Genomic DNA, 18,535 nt, shown 5'->3' with positions numbered 1-18,535 from the left:
GGTCCAAGCTGGTGAGCTTTTGCTCAAACCAGATGAGCCCGCGCTCAAGCTGGCAACCTCGGGGTCTTGAACCTGGGTCTTTGGCATCCCAGTCCGACGCTCTATCCACTGTGCCACAGCCTGGTCAGGCCAATTACTGGTTTTGACTGCATCTAATAAGAGAGCTTCTCCTATAATTCTAAATATTGACAGGTGTTCATTCTGCCCTTTCACACAGAATTTGACAAATTTTTAATTGAATACTTTACATAATCTTTATTTGAGTTATGTTTTAGGTATTAGAACTGACTAAGCCCATTAATTAAGTTACATGTTCATTTGCTAAGAACAGAAAAGGCCTTTTTACACTGAAATACTAAGCCAGAAGTTAAATAGAGAGCACATAATTATTTAGTAACTCTTGCTTACTTACTAGCAAATTCCATTAATTATACGGATTGTTTATGTGTAGGTAAAAATCATCATATAGTTGTGTTTTCTTCTGTTTATTTAATATTCTATACACCAAGATGGGAGTCAGATTCCTTTCGTTAAACATTTATACTGTGGCTGCTATGAACAAGCCTATCAAGGAAAATAAAGTTCATTCTGTTTCTCAAGAAGATTAGTTCAGAAAGCCATTATAATAATTACAGCAGAATCAAAAGAGGACTTTGTGGTTTTTTGTGGGTATAAATTTGAAAATTTAAAGATACATTTTATATGATAATTAAATTATAGATTTTACATGTGTGATATCTTTAATTTTTAATTTTACATTTCTGTGAACCTCAAGGGTCAGGAGGAGACAGGAGGAGTCATTGACATTGGTTAAACCTTTAACATATTTGGAGAAAACATTGATATTTAGTACTTTTATGCATTCTTATCTATAATATTGTATTTGCTTTTGTTCTAAGATTTTATTTTTAGAATGCCCTCACACCTTGTTTTACATAATATCAGATCTTATACTTCATCAGTTAGCTTTATATGGTTAGACTCTGTTCTTGGAATGTGATTTGTTCATTCTGGCTTACCATAGTAGAAGTCCAAATATTTTTTCCTATGAAATATACCACAGACATTAGGTCCTGGTGTGTGGGATCCTCAGCCTGTAACAGATTTCATTATGCCATCTGCTACAACCTGAGCAGTGTATCTTCCGCTGGCAGACTCTATTAAAGTTTCCACAGCTCAGGATAAAAAAAATCAGGTTTGGCATAAGAAGCTTGCTTTTGAAAAAAATAGTAATTGATCATGCCTGCTGTCGTTTTTAAAATAAGCACTTGAAAGGATTCCCAAAAGCCTCTTCTAAATGCATTGATCTCTTTTTCATCTGTGGTTGTAGATAAGCCATTACAATGGTTGAATTATTGGTTACTTTGGTAACTTACTGAGTTTTCTGTTTCATTTTTAAGTATAGATAACAAACTCTTAGGCACAGATAGATGATGTATTATGAAATGTTTTGATTATTTCTTTCAAGGGAAGCTCTTTCCCTAATATCTTACTTGCTAAAATGATATCTCAGATGACTGTTTGCATGTGTATAATACAAAGAATATAAGAACACCGTGATGAAAAATCTAGCTTATTTGTTCTATGTCTTATATATACTGTTTCTGACTTTGTTAATTTTTGTCATATGTAAAATGAAAATAAAGATATGAAGAGGATCATTGGGAAGGATATATCATAGTAGTCTTTATGAATAAACATTCTGCAAATGTATTTGAATGCCAGCTCTGTACTAGGCACTCTTCTGAGAATGAGGATATAACAGAATAATCCTCCACTGGAGAATTCTCCATTGGATTTAGTCTGTCCTGACAAATTGAGGTGAAAGTTCTATGACAACAGAGTACATGCTGGGTGATAACAAGCACTGTGAAAAAAACAGGGCAGGGTGAGCTAATGGTGCATAGTGGTGGGATGCTTTCTTAGGTGGGGTTTTCAGGGAGGGCTTCTCGGTGGTGACATTGAGCACACTTGAATGAAAGAATGTATATCGATAGATACTTGGGGGAAAGATGTACCTGCCTAGTAGGGGGGGCAGCTTGGCAGTGTGAGGAAAGGTGAAATGGTCAGTAGGTCAGCATAGCTGGGGTTGTGTGTGTGAAGGACAGCGCTGGGAGATAAGTCAGAGAGTGATCCAAAAACATTGTTGGTGTAACCTTATAAATAATTACAGATGAAAAGTTAGCTTCCACATACCCTATAGAAATACGAAGTCAGGATTGACTGCACTGTTTTGTTAATTATTTAGCTTTGACTTGAAGTTTATAACAGACACACAAAGTAATTACAGATATTTTTCTAAAATGGAATTATCTTTTTTGTTGTTTATTCATATGATTGTACCTGGAATTTGACAAACTGTAGGTTTGAGGGCACCATCTCAGTCTTCCAGCCTGACAACTCTTCCCAAGACTTTTGCAACCAACAAGCAGAGGAGTTAAGTTCCAAATATAAAGTTAGAGGAAAGAATGTGCACAAGGCCAGACTCAGTCTGAACAAACTGCAAGTGCAGTACTACCCTCAGGTTAAACACTTCTCTAGAACAGTGGTTCTCAATTTTTTTGAAGTTGGGGGCACATTTAAAATCCTACAAATAATTGTAGGTGTAACTATATACAAATTTCTGAGGAAATATGTTATTAAAGAAAAAAAAATCCAGGTGTGCTTTTATGGTAATTAAACAAAATAAATACAACAAAATTAAATTTATTCTGACATTAAAAAACATTTTTATGTTAGATTTTTGAGTTATTCTTTTTAGAATTCGTAAAAAGGGGTTAAAAATAAAAAAACCGACAAAAAGGTTACCTTTTTATATATATAGATACATTCTTAGTAAGATTTAGTAAATTCGGCAGGTCCTGGGGCAAATGTGTTAAGTTTATTCATTCTTGTGTTTATGAGAAACTTGAGCCTGATGTGTCCTAGCGATTTCTTCAATGTTTGGGCATATATTTGAAAGGCAAACTCATTTCCTCGTGAATACATTGAAGAGTTCCTCTCTTTTTATTCTTGTGTTGAGTGCAGAAAACCCCCACCATACATATCATCTTAACTTTACACCAAACAAAGGATAAAAGAAATTGCCTCCAGTCTTTCCAGGGAACATGGGGGTAGTGTAAACAATCCAGCCCCACAGCTTAACAGCCTTTTGCAACCTAATCAGGCAAGTGAGGTGGGGGGTTGGGCAGACTGTCAGCTTACAGCCAATTCCCTACACCTTTGTCCCCCAAGAATCTAAGCTCCAAAAACCCTGTTGGATTTTTGGTCCCCAACAGGCACATATTTCTCTGGAATACCATAGGGTGTCCTGGAAATCTTCTAGGGCACACCAGTGTGCCCTGGTGCACACTTTGAGAACCACTGCACTAGAAGGACATACAGAACTTACTGAAAGTTGTTAAACTCATTGTTGTGGTCTATTTTATGGAAAGGATGCCGATCAATAATTGTCTGAAAGAAGAGGCATATAGTGTAGAGTCTGGTCATACTCCAAGTCAAAGTTTTTATTTTCCTTCGGAAGTGTCTCCTTCCCCCAAATCTGTGTGTGACAGTATGCTGGAGTATTGCCAAAACAGCAAACTCACTTGAGCTCTATTTCAGAATTTTTATCTGTACATAATTTCATAGGTATGATTGATTGATTGCCATGTGATTTAACCTAATTTCAGAATTTAAGGTGATAACATGTAATCTTGGGGTCCACCATGAATAACCAAGACAATCTAATCATCTGGGAAATTCCAAAGGTTTAGAAGTTACTTCCTAGGAACTGGGTGACAAAGGCCACACTTCTCTTTGGAGAAGACCAAATTCTTTACTACATACATTGTTATAAAAATTCAAGCAATATGGAAAGTAAAAGGCCCCCTGGAATCCCATCTGTCTGGAACAGCTAGTGTTATTTCGGTTGTTTGGCATATATTTTTCCAGATGTTTAATGATACATATATAAACATATTTTTTGAAAGTATGTTGAATTACATTATTCATATTGTTCTATAACCAGCTTTTTTCACTTAAAAGTGTGTGTATAGATGTGTCTGCTTTTGCATTTGTTTTAATGAGTACTCTGAAGTTCAATACTGGAAGTAATTAGTTTAAAAATAATTTTTATCTAATAAATAGTGCTGCATTGCACGTCCCTAGATACATCTTTGTGTGTTACTCTAATTTTTCTCCTTGAAATAAATTTTTTGAAATTGAGTTGCTGAATTAAAGGATATGACCAATTTGAAATTTGGTATGTACTTCATTATTACCCCTCTTGGGATGTTTTCTATGAAATAGTTTGTGAAATGTCAAAAGTTGTTGATAATTTTCATATTACTCCTAGGTAAACATTGCAATTTCGGCAATTTCCAATGCCGAATGTGCCCATATTCCACATTTCATCCCAGCTGTAATTCCTACTTTGCAAAATGAACCGTTTTTATCATCTGCAATCAATGGGAATCTGGAAGCACTTACAGCTTCAGGTTCTCATCACATCAGTGGGAAGCCTGCTTGTGATGAATTTGATCAACTGATTAAGAATATGGCCCAGGTAAGAGCAATATTTTCCTGTTAGTTATGATAGAACATAAGATATCTTAAGATTGTAATCAAGACCTGAATAATTTGAAGAATATTTATATTATTTAACATGTTAAATATATATTAAATATTTTATTAAATGTAAATATACATTAAATATGTATTTTGTTAAATGTATTGAATATATTCTTATTTATGAAGACATAACATCTGGAAATATTGGATAAAAATGAAGTAGATTTTGTGTCTTTGAATGGTTCAGAGATTTTTCTGTTCCATTTTTAAAAATTACCACATTTTAAACTAAGTATTATATCTTAGGTTCTAGAAATATTCTTCAGGATAAATATTAATAAAATAACTTGTTCTAGGTGATGAAAGGTAAAGGTTATCTTTGAAAAAAATTTTTAACTTATTTTTTTAACAAAGTAATGTCATAATAAGATGATTTAAGTGCAGTGATTAGCACTTTTAATTGTATTTTTTGCTTTGCTTCCTGGGCAGGGTCGCCATGTAGAAGTGTTCGAGCTCCTCAAACCTCCCTGTGGAGGCCTTGGGTTCAGTGTCGTGGGGCTTAGGAGTGAAAACCGGGGGGAACTGGGGATATTCGTGCAGGAGATCCAGGAGGGCAGTGTGGCTCACAGGTGAGACTGCTGGGGTGCCTTCTCTTTTTTTGATACCACATTCTGGAGGTGTTCAGCACCTTAGGGGAATTTGGAGAAGCAAAAATGAATAAAAACAAACAAAAATTTGAATCTCATATTAACCAGTTTTTTTTTTAGACATCCTTAACATTGCTGTGATAAAAAATAAGACTTTTTAGGAGTAGCTTTTGAATATACTCATAACTTAATCACTTTTTAGTAAGAGAAGAAAAATTTGATTAGGATGTTGTTAATAAATAAGCTCTTTTGATTAGATTTTAAAATTACTATCTAGAAAAGTATACATGTGGACCATGATAAATTGAACTATATTTTATAAATATACTCAAAGCAATAAGTAAATATATGTGTCTTTGCTTTCACTCCTAGAGGATAGGAACATGCAAGACAGGATGTACAAGCTGAGTGGGTAGCTGAAAGGAGAGGGCTTACAAATGGGAAAAATTGATTAGGTAGATCAACTAGAGTAAAAGTGCATGTTTTTAAAAGTAGAAGTGCCAGAAAAACCTTTAAATGTGTGGACATTAGAAAATAGGATTAAAGTAACCTGAGACTGTTCCAGAACAGCTGTCCTTGTCGTAGGAGTTGTCAGTTACCTGTAACCACCTTTTTTTATTTTTGATAGAGATGGAAGATTGAAGGAAACTGATCAGATCCTTGCTATCAATGGACAGGCACTTGATCAGACAATTACACATCAACAGGCTATCAGTATCCTGCAGAAAGCCAAAGACAATGTCCAGCTAGTCATTGCCAGAGGCTCACTGCCGCAGCTCATGAGCCCCATAGTTTCCCGTTCTCCGTCTGCGGCCAGCACAATTTCAGCTCACTCGAATCCGGTGCGTATGTGGGATTTTCACAAGGAACAGAACATATTTTCCTAGTTCTTCTTGATTTTCTACAGGTTTCCAGTTCCTTAGATTCTTTGTATTTCTTGAGTTTTACTACATTTCTATTATTTTATCTCTCCTTAGTCTGGAATATTTATTATTTTATTATGACTTAAGTTTCTGGCTTCTATAACAATTTTTACCATTATTGTTTATTTTTTTTAATTTGATAACATCCTTCAAATGAAAAAAAAAAAAACACATTTGGTCCTTTAACAAAATTGACTCTTTCTGTGGACAGATAGAGTCTTTATTTTGCTTTATAAATTGTAAATTATATATATGTACTGTTGTTACAGTTAGCTGTCATTGACTTTAAGAAGTCATCTAATTTGGCCTGACACAGCAGTGGCACAGTGGATAGAGCATCAACCTGGGACACTGATAACCTAGGTTCCAAACTCCAAGGTCGCCAGCCTGAGTGTGAGCTCACCAGTTTGAGCGCAGGGTCGCTGGCTTGAGTGTGGGATTATAGACATGACCCCATGGTTCTGGCTAGAGCCCAATGGCCACTGGCTTGAAGCACAAGGTCACTGGCTTGAGCAAGGGGTCACTGGCACAGCCCCCTGGTCAAGGCACATGTGAGAAAGCAGTCAATGAACAACTAAGGTGCCGCAACTATGAGTTGATGCTTCTCATATCTCTCCCTTCCTGTCTATCGATCCTTGTCTGTCTGCCTGTCTCTCGCTAAAAAAAAAAAAAAAGTCATCTGATTTGGAATCCTACAAGGTAGAATTATGCAGAAAACATTTTTAATAGGTAATAGTTTTTCCTTGGTCTTTTTCTTTTTTAAAATTGTTCTGCAAAGGATCTTGCAAATCAGTGCCTATCTTTACCTGGTTAAATGTGGTCACTATAATGATGTATTGATAGTTACAAGAATAATTATGAAGTAACAGTCTTTTAAAATGGAAGTGTCCTAAATAAAAGGGATATTTCTTAGAGCTCACTGTTATGTTTGAACTTAGTTATTTAATACTGCTCACAAAATAATATTCACAAAAATTTCAACTATAATGAAAATTTTAGTTTTTCCTAAATTTTTTCAGATGCTTATAGGAGCTTTGTTTTCAGGTTCACTGGCAGCACGTGGAAACTATTGAATTGGTGAATGATGGATCTGGTCTGGGATTTGGAATTGTAGGAGGAAAAACAACTGGCGTGATAGTAAAAACCATTCTGCCAGGTGGAGTGGCTGATCAGGTGAGCTACTCCTAATAGGTCTGTCATGTTGTTTTATCAAATAACATGACTTTGTCTTTTACATTATCTGTCAGAAGAAACTTTTGCCTTAGATATTACCCAAGAAGTTGAGTTAGAATCTTCTGTTTTGTTGGCCTGTCCCTAAAATTTTTCTTTAGACCTGGGGAGAAATACCTTTGAAATGGGAACATTGATCTTAAGTTAAAGAAATAGATCCACAGGCTAAAGCCCAGGTTATGGTTTTGATCATTGTAGAGGTAAAATTTATTTATTTATTTATAGACTATATTTATAAATGTAGCCAATGTTTTATGGCCACAAGATATTACTGAAAAACGAATACTACAGTAGGAAAAAAACAAGGTTTCATTTTGTCCCTCTAGTGGTGGGTCACTGGTGTCATCCTTGTATATGAAGCACAGCCTGTTTTTTATCACTTAGAGTAGTTTATTAAAGAGTTGCCATTTTTGCTATGTGACATGTTGAAATATATTTAATAAAATTGTAGTTCCTTGTTGTGATTTACATTTTAATTTGCAAGTTATGCTAACGGATGTATCTTTTGCCTTGATTACAACATTTTGTTTATAAAGCTGTTTGTTTTCACATGTGTATTTGAACTCACTTAAGAGACAGTTTATCAAATATTTTTCATATTCATAAGTGAAAGTCAGATTTATTAACAGCCTTATCAATAGAGGTATTGACAGTAACAAAATAGTTTGCAAATATTTTTTTTCTTTCTTTTTCTTCTTTTACAAGTGAGAGGAGGGTAGATAGACAGACTCCTAGATATGCCTTGACCAGGATTCACCAGGCAACCCCTGGGGCCCGTGCTCTGCTCATTTGGGGCCATGCTTGCAATTGAGCTATTTTTAGCACCTGAGGTGGAGCCACAGAGCCATCTTCAGTACCCGGGGCTAATGCACTTGAATCAATTGAGCCATGGCTGTGGGAAGAGAAGAGAGAAAGAGAGAGAGAACGGGGTTGGGGAAGGGTTGGAGAAGCAGATGGTTGCTTTTTCTATGTACCCTGACTGGGAATTGAACCTGGGACATCCACATGCCAAGGTTATACTCTACCACTGAGCCAGCCAGCCAGGGCTAATATTTTTTCTATTAAATATTAGCCAGTACCTATCAGTATCCAGTGGAATTCCCTTAGTTGACAGGCTTGTGATAAATAAATTGTCTTCAATATAGAGCTGCACTGCTCAATATTGTCGATACTTGCCACGTCTCATTTTGAATTCAAATTTAAATTAATTAAAATTACAAATTTAGTTCATCAGTTGGACTAGCTGCATTTCACCTTTTGCTTGTAGCTGCCGAATTGGACAATACAGAACATTGTCATCATTGCGCAGAATTCTAGTGCCCCTGTTTATATGGAGGTGTATAAGACTGCTTTTCACTCTTCTCATCTGCCTGAATTTTTTTCTCAACATGATTTTATCTGCAGATGAGTTCTTTAGCAATATTTATAATTTAAATGGCAAAGCAGAAAATTGTGATATTAATTCAACATGTGGTATTAATTCAGTGTGATCTTGTGGTTCATGACATATTTTGAATAATTATTTTTATAGTTAATTTTACTTTATCTTTGCATAATGGCATTTTCTCTTCTGTCTCTCAGAATTTCACAAAAGGGCTTAATATTTTCTTACATCTAGTGGGTAGAAATCCAATTGCAAATCTCCTATCTACTATCAACTATCAATTTAAGGAATATTTGAGAATTTTAGTTACTTATGTCACATTAAATGATGTTAGACTGTTTCAAAAAACAGTTAAAATCACAACCACATGTATAATGTCCCATGATTGAAAATTCATATTACTTTTTTATTATTCATTTTATTTTATTTAGGATTTTTGTGATGAAGGTGATAATATCAGTAAAGCCTGATAAAACAGTTTCTTTTTATTCAGCATGGGCGATTGTGCAGTGGAGACCACATTCTCAAGATTGGTGACACAGACCTGGCAGGAATGAGCAGTGAGCAAGTAGCACAAGTCCTCAGGCAATGCGGAAATAGAGTTAAGTTGATGATTGCAAGAGGTGCCATAGAGGAACCAGCAGCACCCACCTCGTTGGGCGTCACTGTGTCCTCATCTCCATCTTCTACACCAGAGCTGCGGGTAGGTAGAGGTAAAAACAGTTCATGGGGAAAGTCACAGACGGTAGCACTTAAATGACAAGATGTTTATTTTGAAACTAGATTTATTAATGTGTATATATTAGTGACAAAAATGAAACAAAATTGAAATATAGAGATGTTTTGGCACAAACAATATATTACTAATTAGGAAAAATGTGTAATAGATGAAAAATAAATTGCTTAAAAAATTCTAGAGGACTATTTTACATTTTTCTCTAAGCACATTTATGAGGATAATGTTTTGCAGCATGAAAACATTTTAAAGAATTACTTGCTACTAATACCTAAAATGTTTACTGGTAATTCTTTTTCTTACTCAGTAGGCCTTCTGTAAGGTGGGCTGTAAGTTCTGATTATTCCCTTACAACAACTTTCTTTTCAGTGTCCCCTTTTTGGGGTTGGGGGTGAGTAAACTTACTGAAGTTTTTTAATATTATTGTTTTAAGATATGTTATACAATTGTTACCAGATTTGTAATTAGAAGTCCCTATTGTTGACCCCACTGTTAAAAATTTCTAAACAAGTGTTATGCTTTTGAGGTTGTAACAAAATCTTTTTCATATGCATAGCATTCTGTCTGTTTTTAACTTTGTATTTAAAAAAGCTAGAAAATTTCAGAATTACTAGGAGGTGGCGGTTATTTAAAATATTTCAGGTCACAAGATGACTATACTGGGTAAAATATCAAAATATCAACAGAACAATTTTATCAAGAAATCTCTTAAATATTTAAGAAGAGAATCACACTCAATTTTTAGATAAGCTTTATAGCAATACATATTCTACATTCCATTCATAGACCTAAACACATTGATATGATTTTTTTCTGTTTAAGTTTTTTTCTAACCAATTGCTTCAAATTCTAATTTTAGTGTCTAGGCTAAAGGAGTCCACAAGCCCTTTGAGACTTTTATTAGAACACTTGAAATTTCCATGATTCTGTTGTTTTTAGGATCGAATTTGGTTGCTATTTTTTGCGAAGAGAAAGAAGTAAAGAAAGAAAGCTTGTTTGTGAAAGGACTTAAGTGGCATTCTTTTGTGGTAAACAAAAACATTTTATTCAGCATTATATATATGAATGCAATACCGAAAACCACTTGATGTAATTGAAAGCTTAGAAAAATATCTCTATTCTGTTCATATCATCATTTCTGAAGCTTGTGCCCCTTTTAAAAACTATTCGATAGTCAAATTGCCACCCTCTAAAATAGCACTCGCATAAGTCTTATTAAAAATAGAAAACACATTTGTTTCAATTGAAGCAGATTTCATCCTGTCATTTTCTTGTAATTATCTAAACTTTAAACTTGCTGCTAAGTTTGCACAGATAATTATGTGCAGTGAAAAAAAATAAAGGAAACTTTATATAAAATGAGATCTCATTTAGGTGGACTATAAGTGAGATACAGTCAGAGTTTGCTTAAAGAAAATCAGAAAACATTACCCAACCAGCATGTCTATTCGAACCCATAGGCTTACTCTGTTGTGATCTTCTTAGGGTTCTCTGTGGAATCTGCTGACACCACACTAGTATATAATGCCAATAGCTTACTGAGAACTTACTGCACTAGTCTCACTAATGCTTTGCACCTGTGCCCTTCAGGCCACTATTTAAGTAATGGCAATGCTACATGATAGAGAAACCTGCTTTCAGCTCTCATTGCAGGAATGAAGGAACTCATTCTTTCTTATAGGTAACTTTAGAAATTAAAGTATGAATTTACAAAACAAATATAGGGACCATTTTAAATAGTTCATTGGTACATTTCACTAATTTTTAAAATAATCACCAGTGTATTTATAGTATGTCTGAAGGATAGAATCGGTCATACCATGGTGTTAGAATCCACTATCACGTAGGATAGCAATAGAAGCACCATGTCCTGAGTGGACATGATGGCCTCTACATTCCACCTAGGATTTTACATGCTGCACAGCATTTAAGAGCAAGGGTTCTGCAACCGGTCTCTCTGCATTTGATTTCTGCTCTAATAGAATGTTTACTGTTTGTCCTTGAAAAAGTTTATGTTCCTCAATGTCCCCAGAGAAAAGTTTACAGTAATTGTGCCTACCTTATAACCTTGTTCTAAATAGTAAATGTCAACTGCCTATTACAGAGACTCTGCTCAGTAAATGCTAGCTGGACATGTTATTTTTATTTCTGATAGACAGTTGAACAAAGTGATGATTAGAAAAATTCAGTGCCAAAGCTAGATTTTAAACTTGTTGATCTGAATTTAAAACATGTGAGTTCTTTCAACCTCTGAAAATAGAATTTATTAATAAGAAACTTTTTTTAAAGTTTTGTATATACAAACAATAATGTATTTCTCTGATAAGGAGGTATGTTCAGCTCTACTGCTGACATTCCTTTTATGTACAAATAGGATGCTCAGTGCATATTATCAAGATTGAAAGAGTAATCTGTACTATAATTCTTTAAAAGTTCTCTGATAACCAATTATACCTTATTCCTTTTTTTTACTTCTTTGCACTTATTTTGTGTGTAATTTTTTTATTTTAATTTCAAGTGTCCCACTCAATATAACTCCCTCACCCGCACCCCCTTGTCCCCCATTACCCTCCCATAGCCCCCTCCCTCCCACACCCTCCTCCCTTCCTTCTTGGATTTGCTGTCTTGTTATCTGTATCGATGTGTTATGTATATGTAATTTCACTAATCCCTCACCTTCTCTGATACCATCTTCTCATCCCCCTTCCCTCTGACAGCTGTCCCTCTGGTCCCTGTGACTCCGCCTCTGCCTCTATTCTGTTCCTCAGTTCACTCTGTTCATTAGATTCCACATATAAATGAGATACTTGTCTTTCTCTGCGTGATTTATTTCACTTAGCATAATAATCCGGGTCCATCCATGCCATCGCAAAAGGTAAGATTTCCTTCTTTTTCACAGCTGTGTAGTGTTCCATTGCCAATTACACCTTATTCCTATATAAAGGTTGTGGATTTTTGAGTTTATCATATTTGTTTACATGTTTATTTTTCTGTATATTTACTTACTGATTTTATTTTAGGTTGATGCTTTCACTCAGAAAAGTGAAGAAAGTGAGACGTTTGATGTAGAACTCACTAAGAATGTTCAAGGATTAGGAATTACCATTGCTGGTTACATTGGAGAAAAAAAATTAGGTAATATTACACCTTAGTATTTTACTTTTTTAACTTGACAGTTGTCTCATAGCATTATCTTATGAAATATTGAATATTATGTATTTTTATATTGTTGAATAAACAGATTAAAATCTTTTCTAGGAACTTAATATATGCAATTCTGATTTTATATCAAGACACATATTCTAAGCCTAAGTTTTACTACTCTTTGTGTGGCTTATTGATTTATATTTATACAAAATTAAGACTTTATATTTGGATAATGGAGGATGATGTTATTTATTATTTGAGAAATTTTTGTAAATAGTAAAATTAGAACTATTTCCAATCTTAGAACCTTCAGGAATCTTTGTAAAGAGCATTACAAAGAGCAGTGCTGTTGAACATGATGGAAGAATCCAAATAGGAGACCAAATTATAGCAGTAAGTAACACACTTTATTTTATTGATTGTCATGGTTGAGAAATGCATTCTCCTAATTTACTCAGTTGTGAGAGCTACATTTAACTTCGTACTAATTTAAGCTTGCTTTGGTACTTTGAAGCTCTCGTTATAAATACCAACTTTTTTGTTTTGTGTAAGTAAGAGTGTTAAATAGAAGCTTTACTGATTTTAGTTCTAAAGGTAGGACTTTGTTCTTGAATAATTTCTGATATATCTGATTTCTGGTTGTAACATTAACATCATACTTACACTTTAGTTACATTAATATCACAGTTACATTTCAGTTGTAGTCACTTCAAAGGTAAAGACCAGATGTCATAACCTTTAATTTAATTGAATCTGAATTTGGGATGTGTGTATTTTCTTTTTTACATTAGCAGGATGACACTATTACTGTTGACTCCATGACCAGGGTTACTTTTAGCTCTAAAAATATACCCGAATAAGTAAAATATCCAGCCTCTCTCATTAGATCAAGCCCGTCTTTGTTACCTGAGCAACATTAGTAGGCTTTGAGCATATTGCTGTTCAAGGCCGTGTGCAAGAGACTCTTCCAATTCAGTATGCAGTGGCAGCAGGGCTACCTAACTCCTCCCTAGAGCACAAATCCAAAGACCCTGCGCCTGGGCTTCCTGGCTAAAACACTATAGGAAAAACTGCAGGTGACATATTCTCTTAGGTGTTCACAGTGCATGTTGAAAAACCAAAGACTGAGAAGTTCTGCAATAGAGAAACTTGTTTAAGTCTTTTACTTCAGTGTTTCCTAAACTTTTCTAATCAAACATATGTTAGTGTGCTTTGAAAGCCATTTTGGAGAATGCCAATTTATTTAAATATGTGTTTGTTTTTGCTTAAGTTCCTCTGTTTCCTTGGGATCTTAATAATAGTAAGAAATTAGAATGTAAAGATAGAAGAGTCCTTGTTCATAGCAGCATTATTCACGATAGTTAAGATGAGGAAGTGACTCGAGTTCATCCATGGATGAATGGATAAAAAAATGTGATACATACATACAATGGAAAATTATTTAGTGGTACAAAGAAGGAAATTCTGTCACATTCTACAACATGGATGAACCTTAGGATATTATGCTAAGTAAAATAAACCAGTCACAAAAGGCCAAGTAATGTATGATTCCACTTATATGAAGTTCCTTGAATATATAGTCCTGCTTTACTCATAGAAGCAGGAAGTAGAATGGTTTTGGGAGTCTGGGTGAAGGGGGAAGTGGAGATCTGTTGTTTAGTGGATATAGTGTTTCACTCTGCAAGATGAAAATGTCTGAGGATCTCTTATAAGACAGTCTGAATATACTTAACTCTTCAGAACTGTGCACTTAGGAATGGTCAAGATGGTAAATTTTTTGTTATGTGTTTCCAGCTACAATTTAACAGAAAAGGTAGAGGTGCCTGCCCAGGCAGTGGTGCAGTGGATGGCGTGTCGGACTGGGACACAGAGGACCCAGGTTCGAAACCTTGAGGTCGCGGGCCAGAGCGTGGGCTCATTTGGTTTGATGACAGCTCACCAGCTTGAACCCAAGATCACTGGCTTGAGCAAGGGGTCACTTGGTTTCTTGGTTTGCTGTAGCCCCCTGATCAAGGCACATATGAGAAAGCAATCAATGAGCCACTAAGGTGCTACAACAAAGAATTGATGATTCTGATCTCTCTCCCTTCCCGTCTGTCTGTCCCTGTCTGTCCCTCTCTGTCTCTCTCTCTGCCTCTGTTACAAAAAAAAAGCCCTCTGCCCTTTACTTTTACATTGTAACTCCCTGAGTTTTGGGGCTTAGTTCTATGAAGCTCTTAATTAGACCTGTTCACCTTCTGAAATCTGCTGTGAGAATCAAGTTGTACCGGCCACCTAAACTGGCTGTCTCCTGGAAATGACCTTTCCCCGTGGTATCTCCATTTTAACATGCAATGAAAATTAACTATTTTTTTTTTAATATATGGAGGAATGGGAGGGAGAGCAAGTGAATAGGTACAGATTCTAAATTCATATAAATAGCTCTATAATACACACTTGACCATAAGACACACCTAGGGTTTTAAGGAAGAAAAATAAGAAAAAAATATTCTGAACCAAATGGTGTGATAGAATATTTAATAAAACACCGTATTTTTTGCTCCGTAAGATGTACGGGCATTTTCCCCTCCATTTTTGGAGGGCAAAAAGTGCGTCTTATGGAGCAAAAAATACGGTATGATACTGAATTAAATATTGAAAACGTAACTATGTACTTTTTTCCCTAAGCTCTATATTTTAAGCCATTAGAGAGCATTTATAAATTTGCTTTATTGTGATATAATTCACAAAACATACAATTTACCGTTTTAAAGTGTAATTTAGTAGTTTTTGTATATTCAGAGTTGTGCATCAATTATCGCAGTCAATTTTAGAGCATATCATTTTCCTAAATAGAACCCCATATCATTAGCGGTATTCCCTATTCCCCCATCCTCCCAACCCTAGATAAACACCAGTCTACTTTCTGTGTAGGTAAGCCTGTTCTGGACATTTCATGTAAATGGGGTCATACAATAAATGGTCTTTGGTGATTGGCTTCTTATGCTTAGCATAACATTGTCAAGGTTTATCCATGTTGAAGCATATAAAAAAGAAATTATTTCTTTTTATAGTTGAATGATATTCCTCTGTATGGACATACCACATTTTATTTATCCATTCATCAATTGATGGACACTTGGATTGTTTCACTTTTTTTTTTTTTTTTTTAATAATAATTTTATTTTTTTAATGGGGTGACATCAATAAATCAGGATACATATATTCAAAGATAACAAGTCCAGGTTATCTTGTCGTTCAATTATGTTGCATACCCACCACCCAAAGTCAGATTGTCCTCTGTCACCTTCTATCTTGTTTTCTTTGTGCCCCTCCCCACCCCCTTTCCCTCTCCCATTCCCCCCTCCCCCCCATAACCACCACACTCTTATCAATGTCTCTTAGTTTCACTTTTATGTCCCACCTACGTATGGAATAATACAGTTCCTGGTTTTTTCTGATTTACTTATTTCGCTTCGTATCATGTTATCAAGATCCCACCATTTTGCTGTAAATGTTCCGATGTCATCATTTCTTATGGCTGAGTAGTATTCCATAGTGTATATGTGCCACATCTTCTTTATCCAGTCATCTATTGATGGGCTTTTTGGTTGTTTCCATGTCTTGGCCACTGTGAACAATGCTGCAATAAACATGGGGCTGCATGTGTCTTTACGTATCAATGTTTCTGAGTTTTTGGGATATATACCCAGTAGAGGGATTGCTGGGTCATAAGGTAGTTCTATTTTCAGTTTTTTGAGGAACCACCATACTTTCTTCCATAATGGTTGTACTACTTTACATTCCCACCAACAGTGTATGAGGGTTCCTTTTTCTCCACAGCCTCTCCAACATTTGCTATTACCTGTCTTGCTAATAACAGCTAATCGAACAGGTGTGAGGTGGTATCTCATTGCCATTTTGATTTGCATTTCTCTAATAGCTAAAGAAGATGAGCATCTTTTCATATATCTGTTGGCCATTTGTATTTCTTCCTGGGAGAAGTGTCTATTCATATCCTCTTCCCATTTTTTTATTGGATTGTTTGTTTGTTGTTGAGTTTTTATGAGTTCTTTGTATATTTTGGATATTAGGCCCTTATCTGAGCTGTTGTTTGAAAATATCATTTCCCATTTGGTTGGCTTTCTGTTTATTTTGTTATCAGTTTCTCTTGCTGAGCAAAAACTTCTTAGTCTGATGTAGTCCCATTCATTAATTTTTGCCTTCACTTCTCTTGCCTGTGGAGTCAAATTCATAAAATGCTCTTTAAAACCCAGGTCCATGAGTTGAGTACCTATGTCTTCTTCTATGTACTTAATTGTTTCAGGTCTTATGTTTAGATCTTTGATCCATTTTGAGTTAATTTTTGTACAGGGGGAGAGACTGTAGTCCAGTTTCATTCTTTTGCATGTGGCTTTCCAGTTTTCCCAGCACCATTTATTGAAGAGGCTTTCTTTTCTCCATTGTGTGTTGTTGGCCCCTTTATCAAAAATTATTTGACTATATATATGTGGTTTTATTTCTGGACTTTCTATTCTGTTCCATTGGTCTGATTGTCTATTTTTCTGCCAATACCATGCAGTTTTGATTGTCGTGGCCCTATAATATAGTTTGAAGTCAGGTATTGTAATGCCCCCAGCTTCATTCTTTTTCTTTAGGATTGCTTTGGCTATTCGGGGTTTTTTATAGTTCCATATAAATCTGATGATTTTTTGCTCTATTTCTTTAAAAAACGTCATTGGAAGTTTGATGGGAATTGCATTAAATGTGTATATTGCTTTGGGTAATATAGCTATCTTGATTATATTTATTCTTCCTAGCCAAGAACAAGGTATATTCTTCCATCTCATTATATCTTTTTCGATTTCCCTTAACAATGGTTTATAGTTTTCATTATATAAGGCCTTTACATTCTTTGTTATGTTTATTCCTAAGTATTTTATTTTTTTTGTTGCAATCGTGAAGGGGATTATTCTTTTGAGTTCCTTCTCAGTTGTTTCATTGTTGGCATATAGAAAGGCTATTGACTTCTGTATGTTAATTTTGTATGCTGCGAACTTACTGTATTGGCTTATTGTTTCTAGTAGTCTTTTTGTGAATTCTTTGGGGTTTTCGATGTATAGGATCATATCATCTGCAAAAAGTGATACCTTTACTTCTTCTTTTCCGATATGGATGCCTTTTATTTCTTTGTCTTGTCTGATTGCTCTGGCTAGAACTTCTAGTACCACATTAAATAAGAGTGGAGAGAGTGGACAACCCTGTCTTGTTCCTGATTTAAGGGGGAAAGCCTTCAGTTTAGTGCCATTTAATATGATGTTAGCTGATGGTTTATCATATATGGCCTTTATCATGTTGAGATATTTTCCTTCTATACCCATTTTGTTGAGAGTCTTAAACATAAAATTGTGTTGTATTTTATCGAAAGCCTTTTCTGCGTCTATTGATAAGATCATGTGGTTTTTGTTCTTTGTTTTGTTGATATGGTGTATTACGTTAACCGTTTTACGTATGTTGAACCATCCTTGAGATTCTGGGATGAATCCCACTTGATCATGATGTATTATTTTTTTAATATGTTGTTGTATTCGATTTGCTAGTATTTTGTTTAGTATTTTAGCATCTGTATTCATTAGAGATATTGGTCTGTAGTTTTCTTTTTTTGTGCCATCCTTGCCTGGTTTTGGTATGAGGGTTATGTTGGCCTCATAAAATGTGTTTGGAAGTATTGCTTCTTCTTCAGTTTTTTGGAAGACTTTGAGTAGAATAGGAACCAAGTCTTCTTGAATGTTTGATAAAATTCGCTTGTATAGCCGTCAGGGCCTGGACTTTTATTTTTGGGGAGGTTTTTAATGTTTTTTTCTATTTCTTCTCTACTGATAGGTCTGTTTAGGCTTTCTGCTTCTTCTTGACTCAGTCTAGGAAGGTTGTATTGTTC

The 18,535-nt window shown here is 35.1% G+C and overlaps 1 protein-coding gene across 11 annotated transcripts in view; it reads left to right on the top strand.

The window, feature by feature from the left end:
* Positions 1-18,535, top strand: part of MPDZ (multiple PDZ domain crumbs cell polarity complex component) — a 206,986-nt gene that overhangs the window by 79,399 nt on the left and 109,052 nt on the right. For all 11 annotated transcript variants that reach the window (XM_066368173.1, XM_066368175.1, XM_066368165.1 and 8 more), the window contains 7 exons: positions 4,337-4,546; positions 5,041-5,180; positions 5,827-6,040; positions 7,166-7,294; positions 9,229-9,438; positions 12,492-12,606; positions 12,923-13,011. In XM_066368173.1, the coding sequence (XP_066224270.1) occupies positions 4,337-4,546; positions 5,041-5,180; positions 5,827-6,040; positions 7,166-7,294; positions 9,229-9,438; positions 12,492-12,606; positions 12,923-13,011 (1,107 nt within the window). The remainder of the gene's footprint in view (positions 1-4,336; positions 4,547-5,040; positions 5,181-5,826; positions 6,041-7,165; positions 7,295-9,228; positions 9,439-12,491; positions 12,607-12,922; positions 13,012-18,535) is intronic.

This window comes from Saccopteryx leptura, chromosome 2, assembly GCF_036850995.1.
Source record: "Saccopteryx leptura isolate mSacLep1 chromosome 2, mSacLep1_pri_phased_curated, whole genome shotgun sequence".
Classification (NCBI taxonomy): domain Eukaryota; kingdom Metazoa; phylum Chordata; class Mammalia; order Chiroptera; family Emballonuridae; genus Saccopteryx; species Saccopteryx leptura.
Note: the sequence above shows the minus strand (reverse complement) of the source record. Positions and strands in the feature narration are given on the sequence as shown.